We start from the raw sequence: 24,529 nt of genomic DNA on the forward strand, positions 1-24,529 counted from the left end.
CTAGAATTTAAAAACTAAATATGTGAGCTGTTGACTTAAAAGGAAAAAAACAAAAACCCAAGACACTTTTTTATCTTACAATGTTCCCTTCCTCTGGTTTGGTATTTTTTCAAAATTTTTTTTTTAGTTGTAGATGGACACAATACCTTTAGTCATTTATCTATCTTTATGTGGTGCTCAGGATAGAACCCAATGCCTCACCTAAGCAAGGCAAGCACTCTAACCACTGAGCTACAGCACCAGCGGCCCGCCCCTAATTTTGTATTTTTACTTATTTTTCATGGTGCTGGGGATTGAATCCAGAGGCATTCTACCACTCAGCTACATTCCCAGTCCTTTTTTATTCTGAGTCAGGGTCTCACTAAGTTACTGAACTTGTGATCCTCAAACTTATGCTCCTCCTGTTTCAGCCTCCTGAGAAGCTGGGATAACAGGCATGTACCACCACACCTGGCTCCTTCTTCTGATTTTGATTAATTTTGGAAATCTTTTCATGACTTCCTCAAATGTACAAAAATAGCTTTCAAAGGAAACCCAATTCAAGAGATAATTTTTATGACTGATTAGGTTTTGGCTTAAAGAATGGTATTATAATTAGAAAGCTTGGCTTAAACTAATAATTTTTTTTCCTGAAAACATATTTCCTAAAAGTTATCCTAAATCCTACAGGTTTCAAAACAGTTACACACAAAAAAAAATCCTACATTTGTGATATTAATGTACACATATCCTATATATCCAAATAATATTAAAAAAAAAACACAAAAAAGGAGGGAGGGGCTGAGGGTGTAGCTCAATGTAGTGGAGTGCTGGCCTGGTGTGCACAATGCTCTGGGCTTGAACTTTGGTACTGAAAAAAATTCTCAAGATCCCTCTATTCATTCTCAAAAAATAAATTTTAAGTCTTATCACATGTTCACTATCTCAAAAAGAAATCCTTCAAATGGTCCTGTCAGACTAGAAATGCCTACACTGTCATTGATGCACTGGTTCTAAATTTAAGTGTTTCTTAAACTTGATTGTATCAAAATTGATACACTTGGGGCTGGGGTTGTAGCTCAGTGGTAGAGCACTTGCTTAGCATGTGTGAGGCACTGGGTTTGATTCTCAGCACCACATAAAAATAAACAAAATAAAGGCATTCTGTCCATCCACAACTACAAAAAAATTTAACAGAAAAAAAACAAGCTGAACTCTGACACTTTCAGTAAATTAATAGTTGTATATTAAACATCCATTATGGATAGGGACCATAGGAGAGAAAGCAGGGGAAAAAAAAATCAGTCAAATCCTTCATAAACATTCATTCTCAAGATGTGTGTTTTCTAGTGAAAACACACCACATAGATGTGTTTCTCTGGCAAGTTTCTTAATTTCTCTGAGCCTCAGTTTATCCATCTGCAAAAAAGAGATAACAAAACCCATCTGTTATGGTTTGTATGTGAGGTGTCCCCCAAAAGCTCACAGTGAGACAATGCAAGAGGGTTCAGAGGGGAACTGATCAGGTTATGAGAGCCTTAAACCAATCAGCAAATTAATCCCCAATAGGATCGACTGAGTGGTAACTAGAGGCAGGTGGGGTGTAGCTGGAGGACGTGGAGTATGGCTTTGGGGTATTTATTGGTATCCAAGGGGACATCTCTCTCTCCGATTCCTGGTCATCATGTGAGCTGATTCCCTCTGCCACACTCTCTGCCATGATGTTCTGCCCCCCGTGGAGCCCCATGGAATAGAGTCTACTCTCTATGAATTTAGACCTCTGAAACTTGTGAGCCCTCATATAAACTTTTCCTTCCCTAAAATTGTTCTGGTCAGTTCTTTTAGTCACAGAAGAGAATAAACTGACTAAAACACCATCCTATAGAGTTTTAGTGGGGACTGAATTAAATAAGACAATATAGGAAAGATGTCACTCATTAGGTTTCAATAAATGTTACTTCCTTTCCCATCAAATACTGTCAGGAAAACTATCTCATAGGTAGTAGATGCAGCATTCTACCTGGAAAGGGTCTGTCTTCATCACCCCCATGCAGAGAAACTCCCTTATTTTCTGGCATATATTTCTTGGTAATGGGCAAGGACATCAGCCGAATGTGATGGATGAGTGAGCGCCAGGTATGAGCGCCAGAAAGCACTGGTTCTGGTGCTAATGGGCTGAAAGGTTGAATCACAAAGTAGGCAGTGAGCAAGATTAATCCCAGAGTTACAAGGACCTACAAGGAAAGATTAGAAAAAGATTAATAATTGTCCCAACAACAAAATACCTTAAGGCCAAGAAAAAACACAGTCCTTTTCTGATACTTCGAGAAGAATAAATCTGCTTTCATAAACAAGCCATTTACTTTCATTTCTGAAAGCATTTAAAGTTTGAGAACTAGGAGGATCCGAAGGCTCACCAAGTTCCTATCATACAATCAGAGGTTATGTCTACCACTAAAAAATATACACAAATAGTTTCACTATAAACATACAGTTTTCATCTGTGATGATGAACAACATAGTGAAATTTTCCAGTAACAAAACAACAAGAGCAAAGGCCAATTTATTCGTAGAAAAATCAAGTTTCAAATGGTAGAATCAAATTGAAGTGATTTTATTTTTACCTTATACACAGCTATAAGGAGAGGATACTGGGGTGGCCCCCTCTGAGGTTCATTCTTTTCCAGCAGCTGTCTGATAAATTTTTCGATTGCCTTCTCTGACATGCCACATTGATGGCCTGTCTGTCTCACCAAATCAACAGTCTCTGAAAGTTTGTCATAAATGCTGAGCTCATTAGCAGCAAGATCCATGTCTTCCAATACAAAATCCCTGAGAAATAGAAAAATAAATGTAAAATAAAGGTGGCTTCATTAAAGTACTCCTCCTCAAGGCTACTTCCTTTAGAGCAGTGTTTCTTTACCCTCTGAGATAAAGGACCAGCTTTATGTTATTCCCAATCTACTATAGATACTCTTATTAAACATAGTAAGAAAGATGAGACAATGTCAAACTATTACATTTATTTGTTTAAGATGGGATTTCATTATGTTTTCCAGGATTATCTTGAATTCTTGGAATCAAGTGATCCTCCTGCCTCAGCCTCCCCAGTAGCTGGAAGTATACATATGCACCACTGCACCTGGCTTTTTGCAAGTTTTTCAATGTTATTCAACTGTGGGCTAGTAACATCCTCATAGCAGCATCTCTCTCAAACAATTTCACTAGCTTTCAAACACTTTAAGGAGCACTGGTTTGGAGCATAATAAATCCCTAATGGGACCCTGAAGCACGATGACATCCTAAAAGATTTCTGAAACAAATCCCAGAAGATATCCTACTGGTCGTTTACCAAAATAAACATAAATGGAATACGGACAATGATGTTGATCAGTTATTTCTATACAATTCCACCAGGCTGATCTTTAAGCAACACAAGAGGAGGAACTGATCTGAAAACCGAGCAAGGGTTTCAGACAACCAAAAACCATGGCATGGGAGCTGTTCACATCTTGCAGCTTCAGGCCTGTGGCATTCCATAAACAGGATTTTAGACAATATATGGCATTTCATTTGTACTTTACTTAAAAAAAATCTAAGGTTTTCACTAATTTCAAATTTTGATTTGTATTATTTCAAAGCCAGATTGTTCAGTGACCATACAATCAATGTAAAACCTCTCTGTACCATTTGAAAAGTGAAATTAGATTCTTGTTGTGTTTCCACATACTTCGTTCCCAAAGTGCTTCTAACCGCAAAAAGCTCTGACATGACACACATGCATTCTTTCAGTAAGAAGATGCTGCCACCTGTAGGGTAGAGGACAACAGTATAGTTGCTTCAGCAGAGAAAAGGAGGCCTGAAATCTCACAACCCTGGACATACATCAGGCATCCTGTGTTCTAGCTGAGTGCCTCACAACAACTTTGCTTTTGCTTAAAGTGTTTTATTTTAACTTTTTTGGAGTTGTGTATGAAGAGAATGCCTTTATTTTATATATTTATTTTTATGTGGTAGTGAGGATTAAACCCAGTGCCTCACACATACTAGGCAAGCACTCTGCCACTGAACTATAGCCTCAGCACAAAGTTCTTTTTTTTTTTTTCCCTCCAGGCCTTTATGCCTTCATTTTAACATTTGCATAAAAGACATTTTGGATGCTATTTAAAAATGTGTATCCTTGGCCAGGCATGCTGGCATAAGCCTGTAATCCCAGCTTCTCAGGAGGCTGAGGGAAGAGGATTGCAAATTTGAGGTCAGCCTAGACAATTTGCCTCAAAATAAAAAAATAAAAAAGGTTGGTAATGTAGCTTAGTAGAAAAGTATTTGCCTAGCATACATGAGGTCCTGGGTTCAATTCCAGAACCAAAAGAAGAAAGAGTGTATCTTCAACAAATGGTGCCGGAACCAGTGGACGGCTACATGTAAAAGAATGAAGTTAGATCCGTCTTTATACTATAAACAAAAATTAACTCAAAATGGATCAAAGTCCTAAATTCATAAGCCAAAACAATAAAACTCTGAGAAGAAAACATAGGGGAAACACTTCATGATATTGAATTAGATGTTGGTTTCTTAGGTATGACACCAAAAGCATACTAAGCAGCAAAAGAAACAATAAGGGGCTGGGGATGTGGCTCAAGCCGTAGCTGGGTTCGCTCGTTAGCACCAAATACAAATAAGATAAAGATGCTGTGTCCATCGAAAACTAAAAAATAAACATTAAAAAATTTCTCTCTTTAAAAAAATATTAAAAAGAAAAAATAAACTGGATTTCAACAAAAAAATTAAAAATGTCTATGCTGCAAATGATAACATCATAGAAATGAAATGGGGCTCGGGTATAGCTCAGTCCTTAGCAGGTGCTTAGTATGTGTGAGGCCTTGGGTTCAATCTCCAGTACCATCAAAAGAAAAGAAAAGGAAAAGAAGAAAGTGAAATGACAACCACATATCGGGAAAAAGTATTTGTAAATCACAATGGGATACCACTTCAGAATGGCTATGATAAAAAAAAAAAATCAGCTAAGTATTGGTGAGGACATGGAGCGACAGGAACTTGCATGCAAGGCTAGATTACATGCCTGTTAATCTATCATTAGTACAGCAATTCTGATTTAAGTGGTATGGGCAGGTATGAGCATTTATTAAAGCTCTTTAATGTGCAGGCCAAGTTAAGACCTAAACCAAACGGTTAAAGGCATAAAGGGGACCAAACAGAACACATGTCTTTGAGAGGTGCTCTGCTGGAACAGGAGATACACTGATGGGTGCTGAGCTGTGACATTTCAGGCCTCCCTTTCTCTCTTGGAGCAACATGATTGTTGTTCTCTACCTTACAGATAATGACACCTTACTGAAAAAATACATGTGTACCATGTCAGTGCTTTTTCAGGTTTCTGGTATGAAATATGTGAAGTGAGTGGACAATACACTGTTGTAGAAATGTAAAACAATATAGCTGCTACAGAAAACAATTGGAATTTCTCAAAAAGTTAAACACAGAATTAACACATGACCCAGCCATTCTACTTCCTAGGTATACACCTGAAGAAACTGAAATATGCCCACATAAACTTGTACATGTGTGGGACTGGGGATGTGGTTCAGGGGTAGAGCACTTGCCTGGCCTGGATTCAATCCCCAGCACCACCAAAACTAAAAAAAAAAAAGAAAAGAAAAGAAAGAAAACTGGACACAGTGGCACATGTCTATAATCCACACATGTATAATCCAGAAATTCAGAAGGCAAAGGCAGGAAGATGGCAAGTTTGAGGCCAGCCTTAGTAACTTAGCGAGATAACATTTGGACAAAAATAAAATAAAATGATAATGACAGGGGCTGAAGTTGTGGCTCAGCAGTAGAGCGTTCGCCTAGCACGTGTGAGGCCCTGGGTTCGATCCTCAGCACCACATTAAAAAAAAAATCAATAAATAAAAAATAAAGGTATAAAAATTTTTAAAAATGATAATGACAATAATAATAATAATAATAGGTCTGGGGATGTAGCTCAGTGGTAAAGTATCCCTGGATTAAATCCCCAGTACCACATACACAAAAAAAATATTGCATGAATAGCAGCATTATTTCCAAAACAAAAGCAAACCTAATGTCAATGAATGGATAAACAAAATGTGATTAAGTGGGCTGGGGCTGTAGCTCAGTGGCATAGCGCTTACCTGGCATGCATGAAGCACTGGGTTCTATCCTCAGCACCACATAAGAAAAATTAAAATAAACAAATGAAATAAAGGCATTCTGTCCATCTACAACTACCCGCCCCCAAAAAGGATTAAGTAGCAGTGTATGCAACAAAAACAGTATGCTAGGGCTGGAGATGTGGCTCAAGCGGTAGTGCGCTCGCCTGGCATGCGTGCGGCCCAGGTTCAATCCTTAGCACCACATACCAACAAAGATGTTGTGTCTGCCAAAAAAACTAAAATAAATATTAAAATTCTCTAAAAAAAACCCAAAAGACCATTTATTGTACAACTACATTTATATGGAAAATAAAAAATAGGCAATCAATGTAGAAACAGATTAATAAACCAGGTGTGGTCGCGCATGCCTGTAATCCCAGTGGCTTTGGAAGCTGAGGCAGGAAGATCTCAGAGTTCAAAGCCAGCCTCAGCAACATGAGGCACTAAGCAACTCAGTGAGTCCCTGTCTCTAAATAAAATACAAAATAGGGCTGGGGATGGGGCTCAGTGTCCAAGTGCCCCTGAGTTCAATCCCTGGTACCCCCAAAAAAGATTAATAAATAGTTGCCTAGGGGAAAATAGTGGAGAGAATGGAGAATGGCTGGTAATAGGCACAGGGTTTCTTTCAGAGTTATAAAAATGTTTCTAAACTTAAACTGCATTGATGACTACACAACTTTCTATATATATTAAAAGTCACTGAATTATACATTTTAAATGGGTGAATTTTGTGACATATAAATTATATCTTAAAAAAGATGCTTTAAAAATGTGTACTTATAGAATTTGAATCTATCCCTTTTGCAACATTTATAACACTACTATTTTCCTATGTTCTACCCACCCATTGTCCAGCCACTAGATTCTAAGGTCTATGAAAGCAGGAAATAGCTCATGTATCCTTACTATGGTAATTGTCTTGAATAAAAAAGGTATTTGCATATACTTGTTGATAAAGATAACAAAAAAAAAATGGGTAGAGGATAGTGAAACTGCTACAAAGGATTTAGAAATCCATCTATTAGAATTTTTCCCCCCCAATAGAAAGTCTCTTAATGCATATGCTTAACAATTGTTGATTGCAACTGTTAACTATTTTGTTAGATAATCACTTTAGGTTCCAATATCTTGATTTTGAGGTTGGGGGAGTAACTTATCTGAGACCATCCAGTTAGCTGTCACCTGAGCTGCAACAGGACCTTACATTCTTTTCACTAAGCTATTCTGGATTAGCAGTCAGAAGGGATGGCAAAGCATTAAGAGTCATACCAACACCACCACCAATCAAAACACCCCAGAAATTAATATATATCCAATTAATAAGTCAGGAGAAGATCTCTGGGAGATGAGATTATAGTTGATTTTTTTTTTGGTGCTTTTTCATATTTTCTAAACTTCTTGTATTAATTTTATAACCAAAAAAAAACCACCATAGCTACTCTTAAAGAACATCACTGGGCACAAAGTGAGTCAGAGATTGACAACAGACAGTTGTGGGGCTATATGTTGCTACAAAGATTCCCACAAAAAGAGTAAAGTGATAAATCATTACAGTATTTTTCACATCTTGGTTTTGTGACCAGTGATCCAAGAGGCAGCATTTTTTTTTTTTCTGGTTTAAACTGGGGACTTTTTTTCCCCCCAGTGCTAGGGATTGAACTCAGAATATCACATACCCTAAGCAAGTGCTCCACCACTAAGTCACACCTCTACATCAAACTGGAGACATTTCTGACTGTCATCCAGAAGGATGCTATTGGCATTTTGTAGGATGTGATGTTAATTGAACAACAAAATCTTTTGTGTCTTTTATTAAACAACAACAACAACAACACAAAATCATGGCTAAGCATCAAGCATGAGAGGACTGAATGAAATCAGCTGAGACTTAATGGAAGTCCATTTACCTCCAGAAAGAAGGTCCAACTATGGCAGAAGTAATCTTTGCCACAGAGAGGAGTTCAGAAAAGTGAGCTTGATTCTTAACAGTGGCTTAAACCTGAAAGGGAACAGGCATGATCACTAGTGGAGTTACGAATTCAAGGTATCACGCATCATCCTGAACACACAGTAGTTCTGCCTAAATTGTGGGGAATCCACTTCAAGACCCCCTGTGGATACCTAAAACCATGGATAGTACCAAACTTTATATATACCATGTTTTTCCCTATGATAACGTTCAACTTACAAATCAAGCACAGTAAAATATTAACAATAATAACTAATATTAAAATAGAACAATTATAATAACAACAAACTGTGATAAAAGTTACACAAATGTGTTCTTTCTCAAAACATCTTATTGGATTATTCTCACCCTTCTGGTGATGATGTGAATGATACATGTCTACATGATAAGATTAAGTGAGAATGAACACAGGCACTGTAACATAGCATTAGGCTACTATATAAGCTGCTTGATCACAAGCACTGCCATACTGCAACAATCTGATAACCTACATGGTTAACAAGTAACCAATGGGCAGGTGGTAGGTGACAGGTAGCATATATAGAGTAGATATACCAAACAAGAGACGACTGACACTCTGGCTAGGACAGCACTTAGAACAGCACACAATTTAAAACATAAACTATTTATTTCTGAAATTTTCCACTTAATATTTTCAGATCACAAGTAACTGAACTTGCCAGAACAGGGACTATTATACTGAACTGCCAGTTCATCCATTAGTAGACTCAGGCACAGAAGCTTTTAAGCCTCTTCCTCACTGATTAATGGTACAGTACTGTTTTAGAACAGTAGTTTTCAACTAGGAGTGATTCTGCTCATCAGGGGACATTGGGTGATGTCCGGAAATATTCTGTCAACACTGGAGGAGTGGTATCCAGTGGATAAAGATTAAACATCATACAATGCACAGGAAAGTCACCTCTAACCCTCACCCAACAAAAAGCTGTCCTGCTGAAAATGTTAAAAAAAAAAAAAAAAAAAGCTGAGGTTGAAAAATTTTGCTTTTAAGAGAGGCCTGTGAAGGTCTGGTGATATAGCTCAGTGGTAGAGCACTTGCCTACCATGCAAGAGGCTCTGGGTTCAATTCCTAGTACCTCAAAAACAAAATAAAACAAATAAACAAAAACCAAAGAGGCCTGTGGGAGGTAAGCCAGAGAAGAGAGCTGCTTCACTTCTAAAGGAGTATTTCAGGAATAGGAGGGAACAATGAACGTTTCAATGAGATGTCCTACTCAATTCCTTCTGGTTTCATGTATGAAGAAACAGGGTAGGGGCAAATCTAACAGAATTACTTGTCAGGAGCTTTGGAAGCCTCGTAGATAGAGACATCTAGTGTCTGGGAAGAACCAGTGGATATTTTCTCTGGTCAACTGTCCAGGGACAATGTGAATCTGAGATGGGTGTGACCAGCCAAGATGTCAATCAACCAGCTGACTGCAAAACTGCAGGAAGGAAGACTCTGCCCTTGAAACCTTATTCCTGCCTTTGATGTATCCCCTTATATAAACGACCGGAGCCTTTTTTGTTGTTGTTGTTCTAGTTCCAGAACCTATGTGCACTAGATCTATCAGGGGCTTCACCTTTTGTAAATATATTTCTGAGTATTTGTGTTTTGTTATTCACTAATTATTTGAGATTTTAAGTTTTAGGGTGGCTTAGGCTTCCTCCTGGGCAGGAAGAAGAACCCCCAGTGAGATGCTGGCGGACAATCCCCCGATAATAACTCATAGAACTTACTGATTAAAAATAAGTGTTTTAAAGCAGAAATCAGATTAGGAGATCAAATTTCACCTTTGCACTGTTTAATAGAGAATAAATACTTCTATTGATACGATTAATATGTCTGGAACATTGATTTGACATTACCCTGGAGGGTCTCAATTTTTGGACAGCTATGCCAGCGAGGCAACTCTGTTACAGTACTGACTCATTCTTTAAAGCACAGAAGGGGAAACACTACAGTTCAGAAAGTTTTAAAGCTCATATCAATATATCCCAAACTTCAACAATCTACTCTCATAACCAGAGTAACAGTAAATGATCTTTTCACCTACTTGGGTCTCTAGTATCCTACTAATTACACAGCATTGTGAGCATTCTTTAGTGTTATGAATATATTCCATTGTATTTTTCTCATGATTTCCATTAATTGAAGATATAGTCTAAGGAACAAATATGTTCCTTGAATTGAAATAAAAACTATTAAGAAAAATCCACCATATTTAGAGGAAAACTAATTGATACAATTTTTAAATGATTAATATAATTTAAAAGAGTAATAATTTAAAACAGTACTGAGTGCTTAAAATTTACAATCAAGGTACATTGTGAGGGGGAATGTAAACTGGTACAGCTACTCTGAAAAATAGTATGGAAGTTCCTTAAAAAATTAAAAATAGAGGGCTGGGGATATAGATCAGTTGGTAGAATGCTTGCCTCAGATGCATAAGGCCCTAGGTTCAATCCCCAGCACCCCCTCACTCCCCAAAAATTAAAATCAGAACTACTATATGATCCAGCAAATCAACTGGTAGGTACACATCCAAAGGAAATAAAATCTAGATCTCAGGATATCTATACACCATATTCACTGCAGCATTATTCATACTCTTCAAGACTGGAAGCAACCTAAATGTCCACTGATGGATTAATGAATAAAGAAAATGTGATATGTAAATACATGAAATATTATTTAGCCTTTTTTAATATTTTTTTGTTGTTGTAGCTGGACACAATACCTTTATTTTATTTATTTTTATGTGGTGCCCAGTATCGAACCCAGGGCCTCATACTTGGTAGGCGAGTGCTCTACCGCTGAGCCTCAACCCCAGCTCTATTATTTAGCCTTTTAATAGAAAGAAACATGGCCATTTGTGACAGCACGAATGAACCTGGAAGACACCATTTAGTGAAATAAACGAGGCACAGAAAAACAAATACAACATAAAATTGATTAATAATTAATTAATACAACTTATATAATTAATCTAACATGTTTAAACACAGAACCAAAGGGGCACAGTGGTTTCCAGGGCTGGAGACAGGAGAAACTGAAGATAACAAAGTTTTAGTTATACAAGGCGAATTAGTTCTAGAGACATATTGTACAGCACAGAGCTCAAGTTAACAATATTGTACTCTTGGGCTGGGGATGTGGCTCAAGCTGTAGCGCGCTCGCCTGGCATGCGTGCTGCCCAGGTTCGATCCTCAGCACCACATACCAACAAAGATGTTGTGTCCGCCGAGAACTAAAAAATAAATATTAAAAATTCTCTCTCTCTCCTCTCTCACTCTCTCTTTAAAAAAAAAATTTTAAAAAAAACAAAACAAAACAAAAAAAAAAACAATATTGTACTCTTATGCTAACAAGGTAAATCTTAAATGGTCTTAATCATAATAATAAATGAGGAGGCAAGAGAAAACTTTTGCAGGTGAATACCCAGGTTGATGGTACAAACCATGGTGATGGTTTCACTGGTGTATATTTATCTCCAAACTCATAAAAGTAATATACATTAAGTATATACAGCTTTTTGTATGTCAATTTTATCTCAATAACATAATCGAACATTTTTTAAAAATATGATCCAAAGGAATTCTACTTTCTTAACATTTCAATCTAATGGCCCCCTTTTAGGATACCTCTGCTCAGTGAGACTTGAATAGTTGTTTCATTTGTTCTTTTTCTTTCTTCCTCTTTTCTTTCCCCAATACTAGGGACTGAACTCAGGGGTTCTCTACCACTGACCAATATCCCCAGTTCTTTTTATTTTGTGGCAGGGTCTTGCTAAGTTGACCAGCATGGCCTTGAACTTGTGATCCTCCTATTTCAGTCTCCCAAGTCACTGACATTGCAGTCCTGCCTCATTGCACCCTACTTTTTTTTTTTTTTTTTTTTTTTGCAATACCAGCAATTGAACCCAGGACCTCATGTATGTTAGGCCACTGCTCTACCACTGAGCAACATCCACAGTCCTAGTTCTTTCTTAACTCTGAAAATATGCCCCTTCCTGGTTCAGAGAGAAAACAGCCTTCACATGAACTCATCCTCAATTCTGTATTTCATTTCTTTTTCTTTTCTTTTTTTTTTTTTTTTTTTTTTTTTTTTTTTAAAGAGAGAGTGAGAGAGGGGAGAGAGAGAGAGAGAGAGAGAGAGAGAGAATTTTTAATATTTATTTTTTAGTTCTCGGCGGACACAACATCTTTGTTGGTATGTGGTGCTGAGGATCGAACCCGGGCCGCACGCATGCCAGGCGAGCGCGCTACCGCTTGAGCCACATCCCCAGCCCCTTTTTTTTTTTTTTTTGAGAGAGAGAGAGAGAGAAAGAGAAGAGAGAGAGAGAATTTCAATATTTATTTTGCAGTTTTCGGCGTACACAACATCTTTCTTTGTATGTGTTCCTGAGGATTGAACCCGGGCCGCACGCATGCCAGGCGAGTGCGCTACCACTTGAGCCACATCCCCAGCCCTCAATTCTGTATTTCTTTCCAAACTTTTTATTTTGAACATTTCAACCTTCCAGAAAAACAGGAATAGTAAAATGAACATCTTTCTTTCAGTTACATTTATCAGTTTATAACATTTGTCCATATCTGTTTTTTCTGTTTTTAACTAGAATTATTTAAAAATTAATTGTTAACACATTATGAAATCAGTTCTATATATTTCAGCATGCATCTCCTACTAAGGATATTATTCTATAGAACCACTGGCATTATTATCATACCCAATAAAATTAATAAACTCTCTAATATTACCTAGTATTCCACCTATAGTCATATCCTCCCATTGCCTCTCCTACCCCTCAGACAAAAACCTTATAGCTTTTTCTTTTTATACCAGGGATTGAACCCAGGGGCACTTTACCCCTGAAACACATCCCCAGCCCATTTATATTTTATTTGAAGACAGTATCTTGCTGAGTTGCTTAGGGCCTCACTAAGAGGCTGGCTTTGAACTTGTGATCCTCCTGCCTGAGCCACTGAGATTATAGGCACGTACCACCATGACCAGCCCCCCATTCTTTTTAAACTTTTTATTTAAATATTTTTTTAGTTGTAGATGGACACAATACCTTTATTTTGTTTATTTTTATGTGGTGCCAGGGATTGAACCAGTGCTTCACACATGCTAGGCAAGCACTCTACCACTGAGCCATAACCCCGGTCCCTAATTTTTTTTGTTTTGAGACCAGTTCTTACTAAGTTACTTAGAACCTAAGTAACTGAAGCTGGTTTTTAATTTGCAATCCTCCTGCCTCAGCCTTCCAAATTTCTGAGATTATAGGCATATAATCTTACCAGCAACCTTATAGCTTTTTAAAAAATCTAAGATCCAGGGGCTGAAGGTGTAGTTCAGTGGTAGAGCACTTACCTAACATGTGAAAGGCTCTGGGTTTGATTCCCAGCACTGCAAAAAAAAAAAAAAAAAATCAATCCAAGATCCAACCAATAATCACATATATCATCTGGCTATTGTGTCTGATGTACTTAATCTATAGTAAATTATGAGAATTATTATTATTTGGTCCTTTATGTCATTGACATATTTGAAGCAGAAGCTGCCACATTTTTAAACTTACCTCCACCTGTTCCCTTCCTCGCTTTTCCAGTTTCTAGTACTTAAAAAAAAAAAAAAAATCCTTCCCCTCTAGAATTCCAGTACTCTCAGAACTTTCTCTCATCACAGATAAGCTCCTGGGGCATAAGGGACACTTCATTTATTTCTTCTTCCTCAAGTCCGTTTATTCATTAACCTGCTGAAATCACATTTCTGCCCGCCTCACTCTACTGATCCTGCTCTAAGGTTGCCAGAAGCTTTCTAAATGTCAAGTCTAAAGGACATTTATGCAACCTCTCTGCAGCAGCTGTTATGGCTACCCATTTTCTTCCTCACGTGTTCTAAAACCTTGGCATAACTCTTGTTCTCTGGCTGAGACTGGCCAAGACACCACAGTTGTCCTTGACCTTCGTCTTATTGCCTCCACAGCTTCAACCACCAGCTATTAATGATTTCCAAATCTCTTCTCCAATCCAGAACTCTCCACAGTTCAAGACCCACCCATTTATTTAACTACCTACCAGCCATCCTGACCCAAATTCCCATAGTTTCCTATATATAATGTGTCCATAATATTTCCCCTTCAACACTTTCTTCCCACTATCTTCCTTTCCTTAACAGAAAAACTAGTCTTCCAAATTAAAAAAATTATCCTCTTCATACCTCATTCTCACCAAACTATCATTAATTCCTCTTGATTCAACCCCCTGTATAATTTCATATCATCACCTGTTCTCTAGCTCCACATTAATGGCACAGGCCAGGCCCTCAATACCTTTTCTATGGACATCATAAACACTATGTTAATTTCTTTTTTTTTTTTAACATCTTTTTTAGTTGTAGATGGACATCTTTATTTTATTTTTATGTGGTGCCGAGGATCGACCCAGTGCCTCACATGTGCCAGGCAAGCACTCTACCACTGAGCCACAGCCCCAGACCAAAACCATGTTAATTTCTATATTTCCAGTCCTCCTTTCCAGTCTATCCTCTCTCCCGTGCACGTTCTTTGCGTGAAACACATACTGGCTCATGTCAAACACCTTCCAGAGTCCTTATCAGGCACAGTTTAGCATGGTGGTTAAGGACACAGGCACTAGAGTTGGAAAATAAAAACTGGATGCAAATGCTAGGTTTTTCTACCTACTGTATAGGCAGGAGACACTACTTATCCTCTTTAAGCCTTAGAGCTTTCATTTATAAAAAGGGGATAATTATGTCTACCCCACAATGTTAAGACTACAAATGATATAAGTAAAACATCTGTTCCAAACAAATTCAGTAATAATTGTTTTAAGATGAAGTCCAAATTACTCACAATATCCCTTTATGATCTGGTCACTGTCTACCTGCTGAGTCTCATTTCTGCTAACCCTTCCTCATATACTACACTACTGTGCTATTTCACATCTTTTTGCTTTTATAAAGTTTCCTCTGCCTTAAAAACCAAGCCTCCTGTGCTTTGTTCAATAAGTGAACTCCAAGACTCCAACATTAATTTTGCCCTTTGATCCTTATGCAACTGTCACTTTGTATTATATCTATTTCCCTGTCTACCTCCTACACTAAATTGTGAGTTCCTTGAAAGCAGTTACTAAATGGGAGAAAACAACTACACAAAAACACTAAGAATGGACACTAAAATTCACCTCAGACATTGGAACCTCATTATTGTTGAGCAAATTTATGGAAAGGACCTAAAGAAAGCATTCTGTTCCCAAACTAACCAAATGTAACTAACAGGTTTTTTAAAATACTTTTTTCCTTTTCTTCTTCTTGTAATGCATCAGCCTGACAAGGGTTTAAGTGAGATTAATAATCTTAGACTTCCTTTTTGTTTCACAGTAGCTGTAAAGGAACAGGAATTCAAACTGGATCTTGAAAAGTTTTAGTTTAAGGCAGAAAAGGCTTAATAGGTCTCTTTCTGCTTTCTGATATGCATGTTGGGCTATGTGAACTTTCAGTCAAAACTACAAAGTGGCAAAACTGAATTTTTTTTTTTTTTTTTTTTGGTCTGTTTGCTTTTGTACCGGGGATTGAACCCAGGGGTACTTACCCTCTGAGCCACATCCACAGCCCTCTTTAGTTTTTCATTTTGAGACAAGTCTCCTTAAATTGCTGAGGCTGGCTTTGAGCTTGCAATCCTCCTGCCTCCAGAGTTTCTGGGATTACAGGTGTGCTCCACCACACCTGGTGAACTTGTTTTGTTTTAAGGCATGTTGTTCCTTAAAGGGAAGCTAAGAACTCAAATTCAAATAAATGATTCTATTAAGGGAGAGAGAGATGTCTAGAAAATTCCACCATGGGAACTACCAAATGAGCAATCACAAAGATCGGAATACTAAGAACATGAGAGTAGTCTATTATAAAGGTGACTGGTGACTACTTTCAAAGAAACATTCTCAAATACCATGCCCACGTGGGCTCTTGCGGGTTAAGTCTTAATTAATTTCCTCATACTAGGAGGTGATTACAAACACCTGGGTTACTCGTGTCAATGCACCAACACATATTCCTTGGTAAAATCCCACATGCCAGGCTTATCACATAACAAGTCCACATTTTTTTTAAAGTATTTCCCCCGTAGCAACTATTAGGAAAAGACGTTTCGGGGAGCGGGGGATCTGCTTTCACTATACTGTATTTATGAAAACAAGAAATCCGTCAAAAGGGCAGTAGAATCTGGCACTCGGCAGGCACCGCTCGTCTTGGGCACTCTGACGCCTGCGAAGCGCTCAAACGGGGTCACCCTCGTTTCTCCTCGGCGGGGTCAAGGAAAGAGCCGTCTTAAGGGAGTCAACCCTGGGGGGACTGTCCGGGAAAGCTGTCAGTCAGCAAAACGCGACTCCAAAGAAAAGGGGCCGACAATGGGGTGAAAGGTGGCAGCAGCGGCGCGGGAGGGGCGGCGCGAGGATGTCACAGACCCGCACGGCGGCCTCCCCCCCTCCCGGCCTCGGGCCCCAGCGACTCACATGCGGGCCCTCGCCCCCTCGGGCTCCTCCCGCCTCGGGGACATCAGCCGCCGGGCGTGGAGGATGGGCCAATTTCTTGCTTCCGGGAGCACAACCCGGAAGCAACAGCCACACCACAAGCGAGGTCGCACGCTCTAGGGTAGCTTCTCCTTCCCGCCCTGTGCTTCCGCCAAGAACGGAACGCACGACGCCGCGGGAACTCTCGCGATATCTGGCGAGCATGGGTTCTGGCTCCCCCTGGCGTCCCTCTTGCTGCGTGGCTCTTTCAGTCTTCTGTATTCCTGGCCAGGGTCTGTCTCCCACGTGGACTGACAGACAACAAGCTTCATAGCAAAACTATCCATTCAACAGTCATTTACTGAGTCCCCTAACTGCGTTCCAGGCAATGTGACAGGCATTGAGGGATGGGAGCAGGAGGGAGAAGCGCAGCCCTTTCTCAAATTTACACTTGGCCCACTCATTTGTGCCAGACATGACTGAGCGCTCTACATGGTCAAAACCGCTTCAACAACCCTATGACATAAATAGCCCCATAACGTTTATGCTCATGCAAACCAAACTCGCTTAGGGAGAGGTTAACTAGCTGGAGAATGAGCTCACATATAAGGAGTGGTGGGCTTAGCATTTAATCCCAGACTCCTTATCCTGCCCAACTGCGTGGCCACAGCTCTTAACTGCTTTCTACAATCTGCAAACAAGATTCTACTGGATTCAGACTAAACGCTACAGCTACAAAGGCAGTGTGTGATGTGATGCAGGGGTAGGGAAACCAATGAACCAATACAGACCCCAAAATAGAGCCTCACATGTAAATTATACACATTACCTACTGTTGAAGGGACAAACAAAGCAAGGCACCAAAGACAGCAGGAAATAGTTTTATTTGGCTGCAGCCAGGTTCAGAGGGTACAGCCTTTGCTGTAATCAATCAATCCCCTGAACCCCGAGTTCAGGGAGTTTCAGAGTTTTATACCCAGCATGTACGCGGAGGGGCTCAGAAGTTCACAGTCTGAAGAAGTTCACATAAAAACAGCTTTTTCTTTCACTGTTCTGGGCAAGTTAACTCTTCAAGGACAACACCTGAGAAGGGGAGAGCTTCTTCTCCCCTTTCTTTCCTCCCTCTGCCAGCTGTTACCATGGAGCCCAGTTATAACTTATCTTAAAAATGTAGACATCTCTGTGAAGCCCAGCTCAAGGCCAGAGGCCTTGTTTGCACATTTCTTCAAAGTACTACACTTGATATGTTTGTGAATGATAGACCCAACCTGATCTTTTATTAAATTGGGAGCCATCTTGCCACAAAGCCATGAAAAGCTAATTTCGGCTTTACTATAAATTACTGCAAACTCTGAACCTGCTTGGAATGCCTGCCCGTGCCTTGAACTCACCCATGCCTGGCTCTCTGACCAGATAGCAGCCCTCTCTGAAACTTTAGTGACACCTCATAAATATTGGCCTTCCCTGGCCAGACAACGACCCTCTCTGAGGCTCTAATGGTCTTCATAAATTCTGATGTTGGGGCCAGCAAAAAATGTAAACTACCATTAGTGTGATGCTTGTCAGAGTTCTGTTATCTGTAACCCCCCCTTTGTGTAACTTTCTGGGCTATAAAGCTGGGCTGTAGGAAAGGTGGGGCTGCTGTCTTGTTCCCACCGTTTTGGGAGGAAAAGGCAGTCCGGCCGGTCGAAATAATAAGCTTGCTTTAATTTGATTTTAATTGGAGTCAGTGGTCTTTTCTTGCGTCCTGGTCTAACAGTGAAAACTAGTAAGGGGGTGTCTAGCTGGAGTGCTTGAATCTTCTCGGCCAGTGGCCAAGTAAACAGGGGGACATGAAAATAGGAAGTTTATCTACATTGGACTCTTTTGCAGAGACTCTTTTGCTGACAGTCCCAAAATCAGCCATGGTGAAGAGGGCTTTTTTGTGGAGAAAGGGGATGCCCACTTCACCTACCACCCAGCAATTCTACAAGGTATCTACCCCGCCCCCCAAAAAAATCATATACAAGTATCCCAAGACACATATAAGAATATTCGTAGTAGTAGTATTATTTGTTAGAGGTACAATCAGGAAACATACAACAGAATATTACACTGCACAAAAAAATGAAAAATGGTCATTGCATACAATTGCATGAATACATCTCCCCAGCATAAGATCAAGCAAAAAAAGGCAGATAGAAAAATGTATGTTTTATTACTATTTATACAAAATTCAATCATTGACATTAGAAGGCAGAAAGCGCTTTCCTTTGGGGAGGAAGAAAGAGATAATAATTAGGGGGTGGCCTCTGAGGAGCTGTAAACTTTTTTTTTTTTAATTCGATGGTGGTTACACATGTGGGTTTATTATGTAGTTTTTTCTTTCTTTCTTTCTTTTTTCTTTTTCTCTTTCTTTTTTATGGTGCTGGGGATCTAACCCAGGGCCTTATACACACCATAAATGCTCTACTATTGAGCCATATCCCCAGCTCTCTACTTTGTAATGATTAATTAACCTATCACAATTTGGGTCTGTCCAGTTTTCTGAATGTATGTTATACTTCAACAAAAATTTTTACTTTAAAAAAGTACGCTGGGGCTGGGGTTGTGGCTCAGAGATAGAGCTCTTGCCTAGCATGTATGAGGCATTGGTTTCGATCCCTGGCATCACATAAAAATAAACAAACAAAACGAAGGCATTGTGTCCATCTACAATCAAAAAAAAAAAAAAAAAGTGCTCTGGACAGCCCGGCACAGTGATATATGCCTGTAATCCTAGTGACTTGTGAGGCTAAGGCAGGAGGACTGCAAGTTCAAGGCCAGCCACAACAACTTAGCAAGGCCCTAAGCAACTTAGTGAGAGACCCTGTCTCAAAATTAAAAAAATAAAAAGGGCTGAGGATGTAGCTCATTGGCAAAGCACCTCTGGGTTCAATTCCCAGTATCTAAATAAATAAATGCTCTGTGGAGTCCAGAGGCCCTTGAGAGTCCAGACCTGTGCTTTCTTTCAGTCTCCATACCGCAGCCAGAGTAATGTTGCCAACATACAAAATCTGATTCTGCCACTTCACAGCTCCAGATCACCCTCAGAATTGAGCCCCTTGACCCTTCATGACCCCACTTCTCTTCTGTTACACTCAGGCCCAGGACAGCCTGGGAAACACTCTCTGACTTTCCAAACTCTGTGTAGTGCTCAAGAGAAAACAATTTTCATGGTCTAGGCAAGGGAAGTGGAAGAAAAAGAAACCACTCAAAAAAAATATTTCCAAGGTATAACAGACCAGGAAGGCTGCCAGAAGGGGAAGGCAGGGGAAAGGCACGGGTGCCAGCTCACATTCACTCTTGGTGGGTCCTGGCACTGATCACATCCTCCTGTATGTTCTCTTCCGCTGTAAAACCTGGCGGTTGGAAGACAGAGAAAAGATCCTGGGTGTGAAAGTCTTCAGTAAACTGTAAAGTGGGAGGGAAGGGATTGAGTAGCTGAGTAGCTGAGAGAACATGAGAAATCAAGATATGGCTGGTGACTAAGGCAATAGGATTAGGGCACAGAGGAGGAATGGTTTGGGGAAGAGGCTGGGGAGCAAAATGATAAATCCATTCCTTCCTTCCCTTTTTATTCCCCCCCAATATTGGGGATTAAAACCAGGGACTCTCTATCACTGAGCTACATCCCCAGCCCTTTTTATTTTTTATTTTGAGACAGGGTCTCCATAAGTTGTGAGTTTGTGATCCTCCTGCCTCAGCTTGCAGAGTAGCTGGGATGACAATCATGTGCCACCATGCCTGGCATCTATTCATTTCTTCAGTATTGGCCTCTCTCTGTTGAGATTTAGAAAAGTCCTTGACAAAGTTCCCTGATAACCGCACGGTGTGGAACAGAAACTGCTGGTTTGTGAATTGATGCCTTAGTTTGGAGCAGCCACTGGGGCTCCCACTGCTCAGGCTCCTCATCAATGTTAACGTGAAAAGACATGGTCCCTAAAGTGGGCTCTTGATAAGCTTCTTGGAGAGATTAGAATCTGACACAAGCAGTTAGACACCAAAAGAAGGCAGCACGGAATGAAGGGCCAAGAGGAGACTGAAGATATACAGGAAAAACAAAACTCAAATTCAGTTTCTCTTACTACATTCTCCCAGCACAGATCACTTCTAACACCAGACAGGTAGGGTTTTCCCACACACATGAAGCAGGCAACCAATTACTGGTATAAATCAGTGTTCCCACACCTCGGCTTTGACTAATTCACTCCAGTGGCTCACAGAACTCAGGGAAACATTTATATTTACTGGTTTATTATAAAGGACACAAATGATGATATGCATAGAGCAAGGTATGGGGGAAGAGGCATGGAGATTCCATGCCTTTCCAGAACCTCCATGTGTTCAGCTATCCAGAATCTCTCAGAACCCTGTCCTTATCTTATTTCCCTCCAGTGCTTACCTGTAGGTAAGTGCTCTTCCACAGAGCCACACCCCCAGCTGCATCCCTTTCCTTCAGGTTTCTTATGGAGGCTTCATTACATAGGCATGATTGATCAAATCAGTAACTATTGGTGATCGACTTAACATTCAGTCCCTCTCCCCTCCCCTGAGATTGTGGTGGAGCTGAAAGTCCCGATGTCTATCCTGCCTGGATCTTTCCCATGACTATCCCTCATCCTGAAGCTACCTAGGGACTGCTAGTCACCAGCAATCATTAGTACACACACAAAAAAAATGTCACTTTTTGAGGCAGGAGGAGTTCAAAGCCAGCCTCAACAATGGCGAGGCACTAAGCAATTTGGTGAGACCCTACAAAATAGGGCTGGGGTTTGTGGCGCAGTGGTTGAGGCTTTCTGTAGGAACTGGGACAAAGGCAAGATCTGGGAAGATCTGCAAGGAAAGAGAACAGCCTGGACAAAGGCCTAGAGAGGGAATGTTGGTGACATATGCAGGGTATGAAAAAAATCACAGGGGTGATTCTGGAGAGGTCAGTGAGGGGCCAATGGTAGAGGGTCTTCAAGCCCAAGTCAAGTGGTTTAGGACTTCACTAGGCAAAGAAACCAATTCAGTGTTTTAGAGCAAAGTGATGCACTACAAGATATTTCAGGAGGAAGTTTTGACTGCTAATGTGTGTAGAGTGGATCAGTGGGAGACAGACAAAAGGCAGGGAACCCAACAAGGGGGCTTCAGAATAATGTTAGTGTTAAAAGTCTGAAATGAAATTGAGACTAGGAAGGAAGGCTTATAAGTTGGGGATCTTTGGAAAAAAGAATTGACAGGACTTGATGATGAGTCACTTATAAGGAACAGAGGGAGACTGGATAGTTTCTAGCCTGAAAAGTGATGTTTCTGTAAAGTTTATAATTTTGTGTGTGTCTGTGGTGCTGAGGATCAAATCCAGGGCCTGTAGCAGGCAAAGCAAGCATGCTAGCACAGTTACAGCTCCAGCTCTACGTGATTTTACTTTCAATGGAAAACATTTATTTAGATGATACAGGATAAATGGAGTAAATACAAGCTATTCTGACTGTAATGTTAACTATCATATATAATTCAGGAAAAGAATCTAGGTGTCTCTGTCAACTCCTATAGGCACTAATGTTTTTTTTGGGGACAAAAAGGCCATTAACAATAAAGTCTCTGGAATGACCCAGCAAAACACTGTTTTATTCCTGTGTAAAATCCCAATGCATCCTCATTGTTCCTGAAGCTTCCCAAGACACAAAGTAAGGAATTACACATAATTAAGACTTTCCCACCCAGCTCAAGGATCACAAGATGAACATAAACACATTTTCAGGGGGTGAAATTAATCATACTTTACATTAGCACAGCACTCATCAGTTTAAAATGTAGTTTCATGCTGAGCTCAATGGCACATGCCTGTAATTCCAGCGGCTCAAGAGGCCGAGGCAGGAGGATCACGAGTTCAAAGCCAGCCTCAGCAACTTATCAAGGCGCTAAGCAATGCAGTGAGACTCTGTCTCTAAACAAAATACAAAAAGGGCTGGAGATGTGACTCAGTGGTTAAGTGAGTTCAATCCAGGTACCCAAATTAATTAATTAATTAATTAAATGTAGTTTCATATCCATTAATCATTCAATAAAACCTGAACAACAGCGCTCAGTACTGAACAAGGAGGGCAGAAAGACAGAGGAAGCCCAGTTCCTCTCTGAAGGAGCTAGTCTAGTTTATTTTGACAATCTTACACACTTTTATTCTGGCTTAACAATTAAGGACACTAGGGTTAAACTGGGGTTGTGAACACAAGCTCACCAGGTGTGGTACAAGCAAGTTATTTCATCTCTGTAAGGCTCAGTTTTCTGAAAGAATAGTAACATCTATGTTAGGAAATTTGAAGGTTAAGCCTATAAATAAAGTGCTTGGCTTAATGCCTTGCACATGGTAGGCATTTATTTAGTCTTTATTAAGTAGTGTACAAAGCATTTATAATTTTTTTTTTAAAGAGAGAGTGAGAGAGGAGAGAGAGAGAGAGAGAGAGAGAGAGTTTTTTTAATATTTATCTTTTAGTTCTCGGCGGACACAACATCTTTGTTGGTATGTGGTGCTGAGGATCGAACCCGGGCCGCACGCATTCCAGGCGAGCGCGCTACCGCTTGAGCCACATCTCCAGCCCAGCATTTATAATTTTATTTACCCTGTTTTGTTTTTTTATTTAAAACAATTTTTTTATATTTGTAGATGGACAGAATGCCTTTATTTTATTTGTTTATTTTTATGTGGTGCTAAGGATGGAACCCAGTGCCTCACATGTGCAAGGCAAGCGCTCTGCCGCTGAGCCACTGCACCCCCTCCATTTCATTTTTGTGGACCCTCTGAATCTTTTCTCAGTTTCTCTTTGTTTCTCCTTCTCTTGCCCTGAGCATTTTTTTTTTTTTTTTTTTTTTTTTTTTGCTGGTGGTGGGGCGGGGAGTAGGCTGGGGATTGAACCCAGGGACACTCAACCACTTAACTACATCCCAGTCCTTTTTAGTTTTATTTGTAGATGAAGGCTGGCCTCAAAACTTCAATCCTCTTGCCTCCATCTCTCAAGAAGGAGGGATTGCAAGTTTGCACCATCCCACCCAAAAGAGCAAACGTTAACTTCAGAGCACCATCTATCCAAGGCCAACCATTTTAAACCTCTCCCTTGCTCTGATCTTTCTGACCTACATTTTCTTGACTTTCCCCTTCCTTACCTCTCATTTTCTTTCACATCTTTCCTTTTCTCCCTCCAGACACCTTGCCTTTGGAGTCTGGAGACTCAGATTTGTTGTATGGCTGTGGAAAAACAAGTCATTTAATTACAGTAAGCTTTCACATCTGAAAAATCGAAATAATACTAGCTACAGGATTCCTTTGTGTAGACAACAAAGTGCAAAAACTGGGAAATCGCACAGCTCCTTGTGAAAGTTTGTCACTAGGATCTCTCAATTCTATTTCCTTTCGTTTTTCATCTCCTGTTCTTCCCTGGCCAATTATGGGACTAAGAAATTCTTCAAATTGAGGCCGGGTGCGGTGGAGCTCGCCTCTAATCCCAGCGGCTGAGGCAAGAGGATCACAAGTTCAAAGCCGGCTTCAGCAATTTGGGGAGGCACTACGCAACTTGCACTTGCAATGTGCAATTGTCTCAAAATAAAACAAAAAGTTCTGGGAATGTGGCTCAGTGGTTAAGCGACCCTGGGTTCAATCCCTGGAACAAAACAAAGAAATCTTCAGGTTGAGTGTTAGGATATCCTTCCAATCGGAGTGAAGACTCGAAGGCCCCGCCTTCCCTGCCTAAAAGGACCAATGAGGTCGGGCGGAGAGTGGCGCGGTCTCTCGTTTGGGGGTCGCCTCTAATGGAACCTGCACTTTTCTTCCTGCTTCCGCCCAGCCACTTTT

General features: G+C 40.1%; 1 protein-coding gene, 1 long non-coding RNA gene and 1 other non-coding gene across 22 annotated transcripts in view; 1 reads left to right on the top strand and 2 right to left on the bottom strand.

The window, feature by feature from the left end:
* C8H6orf89 (chromosome 8 C6orf89 homolog) overlaps positions 1-16,868 on the bottom strand; it is a 44,345-nt gene extending 27,477 nt beyond the window's left edge. For 3 of the 20 annotated variants that reach the window (XR_013425215.1, XR_013425214.1, XM_078020086.1), the window contains exons 1-5: positions 16,684-16,864; positions 13,526-13,561; positions 3,710-3,788; positions 2,604-2,811; positions 2,000-2,213 (exon numbers count right to left, since the gene is read on the bottom strand). Coding sequence is in view for 18 of the 20 variants with exons in the window: in XM_078020086.1 (XP_077876212.1) it covers positions 2,000-2,213; positions 2,604-2,811; positions 3,710-3,788; positions 13,526-13,532 (508 nt within the window). In the remaining 2 variants the exon portion in view is untranslated. Of the gene's footprint in view, positions 1-1,999; positions 2,214-2,603; positions 2,812-3,666; positions 3,789-8,086; positions 8,179-13,525; positions 13,562-13,733; positions 14,250-15,767; positions 15,949-16,683 lie in introns of those variants that run through there. The other 17 variants (XM_078020094.1, XM_078020091.1, XM_078020098.1 and 14 more) reach the window with 17 other exon arrangements.
* Trnag-acc (transfer RNA glycine (anticodon ACC)) lies at positions 9,178-9,250 on the top strand. Its single transcript has one exon. It is a non-coding gene; the product is annotated as a tRNA-Gly (tRNA).
* A 1,501-nt stretch (positions 16,869-18,369) lies between the features above and the next one.
* On the bottom strand, positions 18,370-24,354 carry LOC144366235 (uncharacterized). The gene is made up of 2 exons (XR_013425218.1): positions 23,845-24,354; positions 18,370-20,060 (listed from the first exon to the last, which is right to left on the bottom strand). It is a non-coding gene; the product is annotated as an uncharacterized LOC144366235 (long non-coding RNA).
* Between the last annotated feature and the right edge of the window lie 175 nt (positions 24,355-24,529).

This window comes from Ictidomys tridecemlineatus, chromosome 8 (assembly GCF_052094955.1).
Source record: "Ictidomys tridecemlineatus isolate mIctTri1 chromosome 8, mIctTri1.hap1, whole genome shotgun sequence".
Classification (NCBI taxonomy): Eukaryota; Metazoa; Chordata; class Mammalia; order Rodentia; family Sciuridae; genus Ictidomys; species Ictidomys tridecemlineatus.